Below are 14,672 nucleotides of genomic sequence, written 5' to 3'. Positions count from 1 at the left end.
TTATTGAGAAAAATGTGGAAGACGTGGTTGGTTGGTTGGCTGGATTAAAAGAGGGGGAAAGGGACCAAACTACGAGGTCATCAGTCCCATGTTCCGTATAAAACAATGCCAAAAGTCTGAGAATCTACATCTACATCTACATCCATACTCCGCAAGCCACCCGACGGTGTGTGGCGGAGGGTACCTTGAGTGCCTCTATCGGTTCTCCCTTCTATTCCAGTCTCGTATTGTTCGTGGAAAGAAGGATTGTCGGTATGCCTCTGTGTGGGCTCTAATCTCTCTGATCTTATCTTCATGGTCTCTTCGCGAGATATACGTAGGAGGGAGCAATATACTGCTTGACTCTTCGGTGAAGGTATGTTCTCGAAACTTTAACAAAAGCCTGTACCGAGCTACTGAGCGTCTCTCCTGCAGAGTCCCCCACTGGAGTTTATCTATCATCTCCGTAACGCTTTCGCGATTACTAAATGATCCTGTAACGAAGAGCGCTGCTCTCCGTTGGATCTTCTCTATCTCTTCTATCAACCCTATCTGGTACGGATCCCACACTGCCGAGCAGTATTCAGGCAGTGGGCGAACAAGCGTACTGTAAACTACTTCCTTTGTTTTCGGATTGCATTTCCTTAGGATTCTTCCAATGAATCTCAGTCTGGCATCTGCTTTACCGACGATCAACTTTATATGATCATTCCATTTTAAATCACTCCTAATGCGTACTCCCAGATAATTTATGGAATTAACTGCTTCCAGTTGCTGACCTGCCATTTTGTAGCTAAATGATAAGGGATCTATTTTTCTATGTATTCGCAGCACATTACACGTGTCTACATTGAGATTCAATTGCCATTCCCTGCACCATGCGTCAATTCGCTGCAGATCCTCCTGCATTTCAGTACAATTTTCCGTTGTTACAACCTCTCGATACACCACAGCATCATCTGCAAAAAGCCTCAGTGAACTTCCGATGTCATCCACCAGGTCATTTATATATATTGTGAATAGCAACGGTCATATGACACTCCCCTGCGGCACACCTGAAATCACTCTTACTTCGGAAGACTTCTCTCCATTGAGAATGACATGCTGCGTTCTGTTATCTAGGAACTCCTCAATCCAATCGCACAATTGGTCTGATAGTCCATATGCTCTTACTTTGTTCATTAAACGACTGTGGGGAACTGTATCGAACGCCTTGCGGAAGTCAAGAAACACAGCATCTACCTGTGAACCGGTGTCTATGGCCCTCTGAGTCTCGTGGACGAATAGCCCGAGCTGGGTTTCACACGATCGTCTTTTTCGAAACCCATGCTGATTCCTACAGAGTAGATTTCTAGTCTCCAGAAAAGTCATTATACTCGAACATAATACGTGTTCCAAGATTCTACAACTGATCGACGTTAGAGATATAGGTCTGTAGTTCTGCACATCCGTTCGACGTCCCTTCTTGAAAACGGGGATGACCTGTGCCCTTTTCCAATCCTTTGGACCGTTACGCTCTTCTAAAGACCTACGGTACACCGCTGCAAGAAGGGGGGCAAGTTCCTTCGCGTACTCTGTGTAAAATCGAACTGGTATCCCATCAGGTCCAGAGCCCTTTCCTCTTTTGAGCGATTTTAATTGTTTCTCTATCCCTCTGTCGTCTATTTCGATATCTACCATTTTGTCACCTGTGCGACAATCTAGAGAAGGAACTACAGAGCAGTCTTCCTCTATGAAACAACTTTGGAAAAAGACATTTAGTATTTCGGCCTTTAGTCTGTCATCCTCTGTTTCAGTACCATTTTGGTCACAGAGTGTCTGGACATTTTGTTTTGATCCACCTACCGCTTTGACATAAGACCAAAATTTCTTAGGATTTTCTGCCAAGTCAGTACATAGAACTTTACTTTCGAATTCATTGAACGCCTCTCGCATATCCCTCCTCACACTACATTTCGCTTCGCGTAATTTTCGTTTGTCTGCAAGGCTTTGGCTATGTTTATGTTTGATGTGAAGTTCCCTTTGCTTCCGCAGCAGTTTCCTAACTCGGCTGTTGTACCACGATGGTTCTTTTCCATAATAATACAAACATAATAAAACAAACGAGACTGACAACTCAAAACGGAATGAAAGGAAAAACCACAAGAAAGACGAAGGGCAAAAAACGTGTAAATGGACAAAAGGGGACAAGAAAACCACAGAAACGCAAGAAACAGGATGGAGAGAGTAAAATGACAAAGCGGCTTACCATGGCTGGCTGACCATGAGAATAAAAAAGGAGAAGCCAGCCACTCTGCAATACATTAAATCCTCCACCCTAGTAGCACTAGGGTGGACGACACAGAGGGAGAAAGCACATGCGCTAAAACTTCAATCAAATGATAAAACCCACCCTCACGAATAAAACGTAAAACTAAATCAGCCGATGAGCGTTGTCAGATAAAATTAGCGGCAACGAGTCCGGTAACCCAAGATTTCGTCACTGTGCAGTCAAAGTGGGACAGTGCACCAGAATATGGGCCACTGTCAACCGGGCACCGTACCGCCACTCAGGCGGATCTTCACGGTGCAGTAGGCAACCGTGGGTCGCCAAAGCGTGGCCAATGCGGAGCCGGCAGAGGACAACTGGTTCCCTGCGAGAGCCCCGCATGGAAGACTTCCACCCATTCGTAGTCTCCTTAACGACACGCAGTTTTCTGTGTGTACTGTTATGCCATTCCTTCTCCCAAAGCCGAAAAACCCTACTGCGTAAGTCAGAACGCATGTCAGGTTCAGAGAAGCCCATCTCCAGAAGCAGTTTCCGCGTTGCCTGTTTGGCCAGCCTGTCGGCAAGTTTATTGCCTGGGATGCCGATGTGTCCTAGGATCCACACAAACACCACTGGACGACGGGACTGGTCCAGGGCATAGATGGACTCCTGGATGGACGCTACCAGAGGATGGCGAGGTTAGCAGTGGTCGATAGCTTGTAGGCTGCTCAAGGAGTCAGTATACAGAAGAAACGATATGGTTCAAATGGCTCTGAGCACTATGGGACTCAACTGCTGAGGTCATTAGTCCCCTAGAACTTAGAACTAGTTAAACCTAACTAACCTAAGGACATCACACACATCCATGCCCGAGGCAGGATTCGAACCTGCGACCGTAGCGGTCTCGCGGTTCCAGACTGCAGCGCCAGAACCGCGCGGCCACTTCGGCCGGCAAGAAACGATATCTACAGTCGTCTGGTTAGGGAACGTTTCTTCGTTGTAACCTGTCGATACTGTCTTGCTTCCCCGAAGCAACTGTAGGCGACTTGTCAAGGATAGCTGAGGCGTTGCCCATAACTGTTACTGAGGGCTTGCTCAAGTTCTTCAAGAGCGAATCCTTAAACCAACGCTGAAATGTTTCTGCCTTCATTTCTCGTGGTGATTAATTTTTTTTAAATCTAAATAACAATATGCAGTTTTCCATAAACCGTGCAGACCTACCTGCATAGAGAAGAACCAGTCTGCTATTCCAGTGGGTTGTGGCATGGTGCCAGACATTGAATGATTTGTCCAGCCAGTGCTCATTGAATGGCTTGAATTTACCCATGTTTTATCTAGCCAAACAATGTTATCAAAATTTTCGTTTGATATTGCTCTGAAAAATCGACGTCACTAGAATGTCATCTCTCTGCATTATGAACTTTGTTCTATTAACTTTTTTTATATTTAAAGGAGAAGCCGTGCACCACATACCACAGTGACGATTTGCAGCGTCTGAAAATTCTTTAAAAGAGGCCTTCAGTTTATCGAAGGCCAATGTTAATTTCTCGTATAGTAACTATAAATATGACGACGAATTGCATTTCCCTGAAAACCATCCATATTATTGAAACGCTTCTCGCATTGCTTCTTTTTTTCCTCGAATGTTGAGTTAGTACAGCTTCACTTTCTTCTGTTCTGTACTCTCCCTTCCCAATTCTCACAACAGTGCTTTTTTTTAATTTTTAATGGCCCCACTGTTCAGTCAACGACTTTAGGTAGAGGTAGCAAGAGTCCATCATTGTTTTTTTCTCATTCGAATTACTCCCTGGCATTACTGCAATATTCACGAGCCTACCCTTTCAGTGCAATGCCCTGACTGCAGACCGACTTCTCCTGCACAGCACGCGTCTGCGGACGCCCTCTCCCGGTTCTTGATTCTCACATTGAAACGATGTGAACGGAAAGAAATAAGCATATAAATCTGATAAACCTCAGGTCACAGCACCGCGCAGTAAGTCTGCTATACGATCACTGTAGGTTTCTTGTGTAGAGCCCAGTTTGCGGTCACAAGATGCTTTTTTCTTTCTTTTTCCTTTTCTCCCAATATTTCAGGATTTCGAAATCGTACGCTTTACGGAAAGTGCAGATTCCAAGAGGATTTCCGTGTCCTTTCTTTGCAAATCCGTAGAATATCCATGGCCGTGCTGGCGAAACTGCGGAAGCATTGGGGTGTGAGATCAGGAGGACGAGGCGTTGGAGTAACCCTCTTGCTTTCCTTGAGGCACCCTACCATGATAAAAGATGCCCTCATCCCAGCGGGCTCTTACTGCGAAAAGCATTCGTGTAACCGCAGCCGTGTTCTTTATGTGACTGTTATCATGGTTTTATAAGAAATCATTCATTCCCCTTCTAGTTTCGCAGGTTATTCTAGTCAACATGCGTGGATTCACACCATGAACGTGCCACATGTATTGTGAAATCGTTAGACGTGAACCACTCTGCAGTTCCAGACGTGTACACTAGGCACGCTGCTCCAGATTTGTATTTCATAGGTGAACCGCGCAATAGGGGCTTTAAATACGAATGACGTTCGCAATATTACGCAGCGTGCTCTACTTTTGATGTCAGCCTAACTGGCGGGTACGTTGTTCCGGGGATAGCTAACCGGAAAATAAAATGCCGTCATACAATGTGCGCCCCGCGTTAGCCTATTCCACCGACTGCTATCTGTGGATTTACCATAAGTTTGTATAACTGGCCTTAAATAGGCTACAGTGAAACTGCATATATGATATCAATATAAAAACATATATTATACACACATCAAAAAAAGTTTTGCTGCAGCCCGGTTCCCAGAACTCCTGAAGATAGACGTTGACTGTGGATATTATATCACAGACACAGTCCCTTTGACTGTTCAGACATGTCACTCAACCCGCCCAAAGATGTAAACAACCACGCATGAGGAACGCCTATTAAACAGAGGGGGTCCGACAGCTGATCAGTTCCAGTCATTCCACCAGGAAGGAGGGAAACGGCTTGTGTTCCCTGTAGTTCAACCATGCCTAGACAGTCAATACCGCGGTTCGATCGCGTCCGCATTGTTACTTTGTGCCAGGAAGGGTTTCCAACAAGGGAAGTGTCCAGGCGTCTCGGAGTGAACCAAAGCGATGTTATTCGGACATGGAAGAGATACAGACAGACAGGAACTGTCAATGACATGTCTCGCTCAGACCGCCCAAGGGCTACTAATGAAGTCGATGACCGCTCCTATGGATTATGGCTAGGAGGAACCCTGACAGGAAGGCCACCATGTTAAATAATGTTTTTCGTGAAGCCACAGGACGTCGTGTTACGACTCAAACTGTGCGCAATAGCTTCCATGATGCACAACTTCACGCTCGACCTCCACGGCGAGGTCCATCTTTGCAACCACGACACCATGCAGCGCGGTACAGATGGGCCAAAAAACATGACGAATCGACCGCTCAGGATAGGCATCTCGTTCTCTTCACCGATGAGTGTCGAAATGCATTCAGCCATACGTGTTTGGAGGCAACCCGGTCAGGCTGAACGCCGTAGACACACTGTCCAGCGCGTGCAGCAAGGTGGAGGTGCTTGCTGTTTTGGGGTGGCATTTTGTGGCGTCGACGTACGTCGCTGGTGGTCATGGAAGGCGCCGTAACTACTTTGCGATACGTGAATGCCATCCTCCGGCTGATAGTGCAACCATATCGGCAGCGTATTGGCGAGGCATTCGTTTTCATGGACGACAATTCGCGCCCCATCGTGCACATCTTGTGAATGACTTCCTTCAGGATAACGACATCGCTCGACTAGAGTGGCGAGCAAGTTCTCCAGACATGAACCCTATCGAACATGCCTGCGGTAGATTCAATAGAGCTGTTTATGGACGACGTGACCCACCAACTACTCTGAGGGATCTACGCCGAATCGCCGTTGAGGAGCGGGACAATCTGGACCAACAGTGCCTTGATGAACTTGTGGATAGTATGCCACGACGAATATAGGCACGCATCAATGCAAGAGGACGTGCTACTGGGTATTAGAGGTACCAGTGAGTACAGCAGTGTGGACCACCACCTCTGAAGGAGCCGGCCGATGTGGCCGAGCGGTTCTAGGTGCTTCAGTCTGGAACCGCGCGACCGCTACGGTCGCAGGTTCGAATCCTGCCTCGGGCATGGATGTGTGTGATGTCCTTAGGTTAGTTAGGTTTAAGTAGTTCTACGTTATAGGGTACTGATGACTTCAGAAGTTAAGTCCCATAGTGCTCAGAGCCATATGAACCATTTTTTGAACCTCTGAAGGTCTTGCTGTTTGGTGGTACAACAGGTAATGTGTGGTTTTCATGAGCAATAAAAAGGGCGGAAATGATGTTTATGTTGATCTCTATTCCAATTTTCCGTACAGGTTCAAGAACTCTCGGAACCGAGGGTATGCAAAACTTTTTCGATGTATGTATATACACACATACACAAAAATGATCATGATTGTGTATGTAAGAACGAGAAGTTAGTGACAAAATATATTTATTTACATTTTCATTCAGTAGAGAACAAATGATGAGCGCATCAAGAAAGAAGCTTTCTGTGGCTCAAAACAGAAAAAGAACTAAGGATACAATTGAAGAAATAAATAAATCGACTTCTAAAATGAGAAGATGACTTCACGGAGCAGGGTCATCATTAAGCTCCTCTGATACTTCTGATACTACGATTTCAGGTTTCTCGAACAATTCTTGTAATTTTGACATACACGATAATTCGACTGAACAGTCAAAGGTTCAGGTCTCAGATGATGATAAAGAGGCTTTATCGTCCGTATTATCTCAGCAGGAAGATGACGTAGAGCCAGTAACTATTGCAGACAGTTAGTAAAGACAAAATTATAGATCTAATGGACGCAGGTACATGGACAGAACACAAAAAATTACAGACCAACAGAAGTCATTCATCAGCAAACAAGCTGCATTGCTAAATGATAAACTTTCAGATAACATAGAGGTTAGGTCCATTGAACGCATGTGTAGGCGTCTGATATGTCACATGTGGTTCAGGACAATGGAAAATCAGGAAAATATTAAAAGATCCTGGCTTGTGTATTCCAAAGCGAAAAATGCAATTTACTGTACTACCTGCAAGCTATACGGCAGCTTTTCTGCATCAGCATTGTGTAGGGAGGGTCTCATTAATTCGGAAAAATCTTTAGAAAAATTATCTGAGCGTGAAGCTTCACAAACATATGAAGAATCTTTTATTGAAAGGAGAACCCGTCTGTAGCAAATGAAATCGTGCCAGGGCATCGATAGTGAAACTGGAAGATTAATTCATTCTGAGAAAGAAAAATGGAGGCGTATTCTGCTTGTAATACTGGGCGCAATCATGGATCTTGCCACAAACTGTCTTTATTTTAGATGTTCTAAAGAAATATTGAGTGATCTCACTTTCCTCAACCTAGTAAATTAAATTTTCTTACCAAATACAATCTTACCCTGAAGAACATATGAGATGACGTAAATAAGGAAAAGGTATCATATTTGTCGAACACAGTACACAATGAAATCATCGATATAATGACAAACATAGTCCGAAGTACCGTTGTCAGTGAGAGCGAGGAGAGCAACTGTTTCACCATCGTGTTTTTAGCTGCACTCCAGGTGTATCTCACACGGAAAAAATGAGTCAAGTGATTCGTCACATGAAAATAACAGAAACTGGATGTGAAACAAAGGATAGCTTTATTGATTTTATAGAAGTTGATGGAAAGACTGGAGTATACATCACATGGCGAATACTAGAAAAATTAGAAGCTGATGGTTCGGATATGCAGTAATGTTATGGACAGTATAAAAGTAGTATTTGACACAATTATAACACAAGTTGAAACAAGAAAGAGAGCGCAAAGAGTCAACACGAAAATTTTGCCTTCCCCTGTGGCTACATATTTTTAAATATGTCGACTGAGAATGTGCAGAAAAATGGAGCCAATCTAGCACGAATATATTTGAAAGACTTGAATGTATTTGATTTTTGCCTGGAACTCCCCGCATTAAAAAAGTTAATGACCGAAGATAATAAAAAATCATGTGTGTTTGACCTGTTACAACAACTGTGCAAGCATGATTTGCAAAAAGCTTTTACTAACATTAGCATACAGCTTTAAGCGTATACTGCACATTGCCGACGACTTCTGCAAGCTGCGAGCGGAGCTTCAGGAAACCGAAAATAATTAAAATCTATCTCATTTCAAGAACATCTATCTAGCCCTGCGATCCTAGCCATTGAAAATAAACTGCCTATGAAATGAACTTTGAGGAGGTAATAGATTCTTTCGCAGTAAGGAAAGCACGCCGAACACCCCAGGGTCTATATTTCCGACCCGGGCCAAAAACTTGATAGTGCCCGCCCCCCACAATCTAACGTTTCAGGTATGACGTCAAAAATTTAAAAAAAATGATTTTTCAAAAACACGTTCATTTCGTAGCGCACATGTTTCTGAAAAGCTTGATGTATAAAACGCACATCTTCGAGGAAATGTAAGACATGTTATTTGGACGTAAGTATGCCAAAGTAAAGTGCAGTGCAATGCGCCTTCACACAACATTCTTCTATCGCACATCACTATATTTCGCTCTGTGGAATTCGGACGTGTATATTTTGTAATGGAAGCCATCAAACCTATATTCAGGACAGTGGAAATTAAAAACGTCCTGTGGTGCCTCTCCTGCTCACAGTCTCCCGGTTAAACATCCAACCTCCTTTAAAAAATCGCACAATAAAATACTGCGAGGCATTACTTGTAGCCGGGAAAATAGGAACTCCTCAGAAAATTTACACACTTTATTGGCTATTAACTAATAACTTTCTCTTTTGTGTCACATAAAATGAAATATATGGAACATAAAACCAGTAAAGACAAGAGACAAGCAAGACAGTACACATTTCTTTAGTCCATAGGTCCCAGCATTTTTTCTCTCTAATCTTGCAACTGCTTTACACGGCTTGCTTTCCTTTCTGCGAAAGTTCGTCAAACGGCAGTTATCCTGCGTTTGTTTTCTAGTTAGGCGCTATTACGTGTTCATACCATGCGTTTTCCGCGCTATTTTGAGAATGGAACTTAAACGGGTTCCAACCGGGGCCTGTACAACTGGCCCTTAGTTGTATAGCGATCTTACAAAACTTTTCTGTCAAAATTTGAATTTATTGGACACAACGAGACGATTAAATTGTAATATTTCTTATCTGTTATTCCTGTTAGCCGTTTGTTTCTACTCTGGTAGTTTGAATCTATGATTTCGCTAGTAATTAGAACAACACTGATCTTTCAAACACCCAGTCAACCACATAAACAAACAGCTATTGGTATTCACCCGTTTCGTTTTATGTGGCTCAACTACTATAGTCACGTCCCCTTTTATCTGCGGGAAAGTTTCTTATTTCTAGATGCGACAGGGATTCCCCTGGCAGAGACATCACGCATTCGGAAATTATCTCATTGTGCATTCAGAAATCAACTTAGAACGTGTTAAAAATGTTGAACACTAAAAGGGATACGTTTCAAAATCATGTGAATAATGATATATCAACGTGCGCTGGTTGCTAGGCGCTTTGTGAAACAAGGTTCTTTTTTTCTTGAAGGTTCCTTTTCTCTTGGCGCCCCCTGAAATTGCTGGGCGAGGCAGATACCCCTGTTTGCCGTCCGATAGAAGAATGCTGTGTGAAGAGGCGTGGCACTGCACTTTGGCAAAGTTAAGACCAAATAATATGTCTTAAATTTCCTCAAACATATATGTTTTATACAGGGTGAGTCACTAACTGTTGCCACCAAGAATAACTCCGAAAGTATGACAGGAGCTGAAAAGTTTGTGGGAGAAAAGTTGCATGGGACAACGGGGGCCATAATGTGACGTTGGTTTTTTGTTGCTAGGATATGGTCAACTTTTTTTTTCTTTTTTTTAATGGGATGCTACAGTTTGGTGCTTATTTTCTGTTGGCGGCTATCGAGACGAATCCAATGATGTGTAACAGTAAGATCTTTGAAAGTCAACGAAGGTAAAAAAGGTGGCATGAACGTTCATTTACAGAAGGTCTTCTAAGTGATGACCATTGGTATAAGTGCATTGCTGCAATCTTCTTATCATACACGTACTTCACAGTCTTACACAGGCCGAATCTTCGGCAGTAGATACACAGGCAATGATGATGGTTATCTGTCCACAGTTATCACTTGGACGAGCATACGCATAACCGACACGACGCGGGTGATTGTTGATGATGCGGAAGCCGAACGGTCGAACGAGAGTTCTTACGCTCGTCACGTACACTCAGATATCTGGTACCAGTCCTTCTTGAGACCTATAATAACATAACGCTGTTCATAAAAGTTAATTTACGGTTCACAGTTCTCACTCGTATGAGCGTGCGCGTAACTGTCGCGACGCAGCTGATTTTGATGATGTGGAAACGCGATGATTGAACGCATGTTCTCAAGCTCTCTACAACACACTGGCACTTGATTGCTCTCCTTATTGGCTAAACCTTTTTGCTGATTCACATTAGTTTCATTCTGGGAGGCCAGAAACGACGCGGATGATTTATGTTGTACGGTACGACACGCAAACGGGTGGATACTCAAATACATTACCGGCGGCACTGCACATATTTTAATTACTTCTTTATGCACTTTTCACTGAATCCACTTCCATATCTCATCACTTCACAATAATAGTACTTGCAGGCACACTTTAACTTCCATAATAATGCCTTTCTCACGCAGAGCTAGCCACAACACAACGTAGCAGCTTCCTGTACCGTGCTCGACTCTCAAAAGAAACAGCCGCTCGCAAAGATACTCCGCAACCCATCCAGCGGTATGACAATACGCTTACAACAGCATGTGACGTTTACAATTTTTTAACTTAAAAAGTACTTTTTTGAGCATTATTGGTTGCACGAGAAGTTTCCTACTAACTACGGAGGTGTGTCCATGTCTATGTCTAGGGCTAGTACAGTCGACGTGTGCGACGAGGATGGCGGGATTACCGAATAAAAAAATTAAAACAGACGCACTGCTGCTTGTATCTTCGACACGGACACAGATACAAGAAGGGCAAACGTGCTATTTAATTTCTCCCTGGTAGCTAAGCAACATTTGCTTCATACGTGATGGACAAAATGTTATTTGGGAAGGTCAAAATAAATGCATCTCTCTGTACGCTGCCTCACCACCATGACAGAATTAGAGGGTTATATGACCGCTTGGTTCTGCGTCATTGAGAGCAGTCCAGAGCTACCAGAGTCCTATTTTAAGAGAATCACAGAAATTGCGTCTAGCGAGTTTATGTTCTCGGTTGGTGTGCAAAATTCGGAAAACGATACGCGCTATCTATTGATAGCATTATAACGGTTGGTTTGCAGTGTGCACTGATAAGATTACAAACGAGCAAGTCACTCGCAGAATCGGAGAAGAAAGGTATATGTGAAAAACACTGATTACAAGATGGGACAAAATGATGGGATCTAGGACCGACTTCGAAGGTACTAGAAGCAGCCGTAGAGGGCAAAAACTGTAAGTGAAGACAGACTGGAATATAACGACTTATCAAGAGATGAAGAATTTGTCACGGGAGAGAAAGATTCATCTAACCTGTCTGATGAGACAAATGAAATTATGAATAAAGGGGCAGAATATTTAACAAACGAAAGTAATTTTTATAGTCTGTACCTGCCGATTTATTACACTGTCTACTTTTTTCTAATTACATAATTTTTTCCGTGGGGTTGAAATGAGCCTTAGAAAATAATTTCGACTTTTATGGAAATTTATGGACATTGTCGAAACAGTTAGAGCCTAATGGTGCATTGAATTTAGGAATCAGTAAACTAATTGTGCCCCGAAGAAATTTCCGAAAAATTGAGTAGCAGACCAGGAAGAAACTATATACTCCGATGAGCGAACAACACACTGAAAATATCCAGGGTAATAAGTCCATTGGACCTGATTACGGAAGGTGATCACGGGAGGTGACAAGAGACACAATCTCAAAATTGTCATACAGCGAAAGAAGAGTACTATTTAAACGAGGTGAAACGTATACAAATTTACATCAGTGGATGCGAGTGCGAGCTGTATTTTTTATACGAGTCTAAGTGTGTGTGTGTGTGTGTGTGTGTGTGTGTAGGTGTGTGTGTGTGTGTGTGTGTGTGTGTGTGTGTGTGTGTGTGTGATTTTGTGTGTGTTCTGTCGAGGGCACGTCACGTATACGTCCTAAAGGAAAGAATACTGTTATTAAGATAGTGCATCTAGGGGTGGGTTGGGAAGGAATGCGACGACACATAAAAACAATCGAAATGTAACACACGAGTCGAATACATGGTTCTTAAGGTCAGTAGCCTGATTTTTAAGGTTTTGGCGTACATTTTGGCTGCTCAAGGAGAATGGCCTAGAAGCCTCCACGTTTCTCTCCCAGGCAATATTAGGTTGTAGAACAAAAACCAAGATCGCTTAAATACTGTTTACTGGACAACCGGTTTCAACACACTAAAGGTGCCATCATCGGATCTGAGTGTAGATTAACATTAATAAACCATTTGGATACAACGATACAAATGGTTTATAATCTATATTCAGATCCGATTATGGCACCTTTAGTTGTTGAAATCGGTTATCCAGTAATCAGTATTTAAGCAATCTTGGCTTTTGATTTATTTCTACAACAGTGTGATCGCCCCACTATGCACTATGTGTTCACTGCCAAACTTTAGGTTACTTGCTGTAGGATGGATGTATTTTCCTTTACATGCAAATAAAAAAAAGGTATTTAAAATGAAAGCTTTGCTTTAAATTAATGTTATAATGACTTTATTAAACATTCAGTGTATTTTCTTTGACTCCACAGAATACAACAATTTTAATTCATTTTAACTATTTAACCAAAGACTGCTATAAATAAGCAAGTGGGCAACGTCTGGTAACGCTGATTCAAAAATTTAGGCAAATGCCAATCTTTCGAGAAACTAGAACAATAGACAAATGCAACATGCAACACTGGCAAGATTCAGTGATCGTTCAGTGCCGAGGTCGTATGTATAAGTGCTACATACGTTTCAGGAACGATGCATTGTCGTATCTATTGCCGAATAGCTGAAGGAACAAATATTGATTTATCTTGATAACATATGTCATTATGCCTGAGCTCAACAATAACAATCCCTTCTACAGTGAAATGGTTGGAGTGGGCGTTTTGTTGGCTAATTAGTGGCATCTTGCTCTTACTACCTTAAGTTAGTGATCGTACAAACATTAATAGGGTCTCACTGGGAGAGCTAGAGAATTGACATATGCAGCATGTCAACACATTTCGTCGCGATTATTACTGTCGGTACTGTATGTACAGTTTACTATACACTTCTCGAGAATGATGAACTGTTGCGTCTCTTGCTGAAGATAAACGGGAATATGTCAGTTTAGTAATGGTCCCTCCTACATAGGAAATGCGTGCGAGCTTTCCGATATGAATTGCTGAAACCTCTCTTATTCTGCTTCAGTGGGAACCTAAATCTAATTAGGAGCTATTCCACAGACTGACCTTGATCAGTTCCACCCTCCTGGCGAGGCCGACCACGTGGATGCCGTGCTTGAGCAGCTCCTGAGCGATAGCGGCGCCCATGCCGGAACTGGCGCCAGTAACTAGGGCCACGCGGCCAGCGTACTTCTCGATGCCCATGTCTGATGTTGCTGTCTACTGCTGCTGCTGCTGCTGCTACGACAACTGTCTACCGCTGGGCCTCTGAGCCTCTCCTTTAGCTTTTTTTTTTTTTTCTTTATTGTAATTTGGACACCCCATACAAGGTGGGCTGGCAGCGGAACAGTGTACTCCGCTCTTCAGCCATAAGCAGTACAAGAAAAAATAAAGGGAGACAGACAAGTAACAGAATGGCGGTTAAAAAACAGGAGATACAATAGTTAAAAAACATGAAGCCGTTCACACTTGACGAAACAAACAAGAAAAACCGTCGGCACTGGGCACAAACACTGACGAGGTAGATGACACACGTGAACGAAGGAGCGTGGACGGCGAAAAACACTGAGGCACAGACACGACGGCACAGACACGAATCCGAGGGCGATGATCTCCGGCGCGCGAAAGTTCACGATGCGTGTGCGAGTCCGGGGACCTGCCAAGAGAGGAGGAGGAGGAGGAGGACGAGGGGGAGAGGGAAAGCGAGAGGGGAGAGCAGGGACGCCACGGGCTGGGGAAAGAGGGGGGAGAGAGGAAGGGGGAGGGGAAGCCCGGAAGAAGAGGGGTGGAGGGAGGGGATGGGGGAAAAGGAGAGAGAAGGGAAGGGAAGAGAAAGGAGGGAGGGTGCCGCAGGGAAAGGACACCAGGAGGGAGGGGGGGCAGGGTCAAAGTTGATAGGAGGGGTAGATGGAGGGGACGAGG

At 43.6% G+C, this 14,672-nt stretch overlaps 1 protein-coding gene across 1 annotated transcript in view; it reads right to left on the bottom strand.

The window, feature by feature from the left end:
- Positions 1-14,024, bottom strand: part of LOC124595818 (dehydrogenase/reductase SDR family member 11-like) — a 57,257-nt gene extending 43,233 nt beyond the window's left edge. The window contains exon 1 of the mRNA XM_047134712.1: positions 13,818-14,024. Coding sequence (XP_046990668.1) covers positions 13,818-13,955 — 138 coding nt within the window. The 5' untranslated portion in view covers positions 13,956-14,024. The remainder of the gene's footprint in view (positions 1-13,817) is intronic.
- Between the last annotated feature and the right edge of the window lie 648 nt (positions 14,025-14,672).

The sequence above is a fragment of the Schistocerca americana genome, chromosome 2, assembly GCF_021461395.2.
Source record: "Schistocerca americana isolate TAMUIC-IGC-003095 chromosome 2, iqSchAmer2.1, whole genome shotgun sequence".
Classification (NCBI taxonomy): domain Eukaryota; kingdom Metazoa; phylum Arthropoda; class Insecta; order Orthoptera; family Acrididae; genus Schistocerca; species Schistocerca americana.
This window is presented reverse-complemented; position numbering and strand designations above follow the sequence as displayed.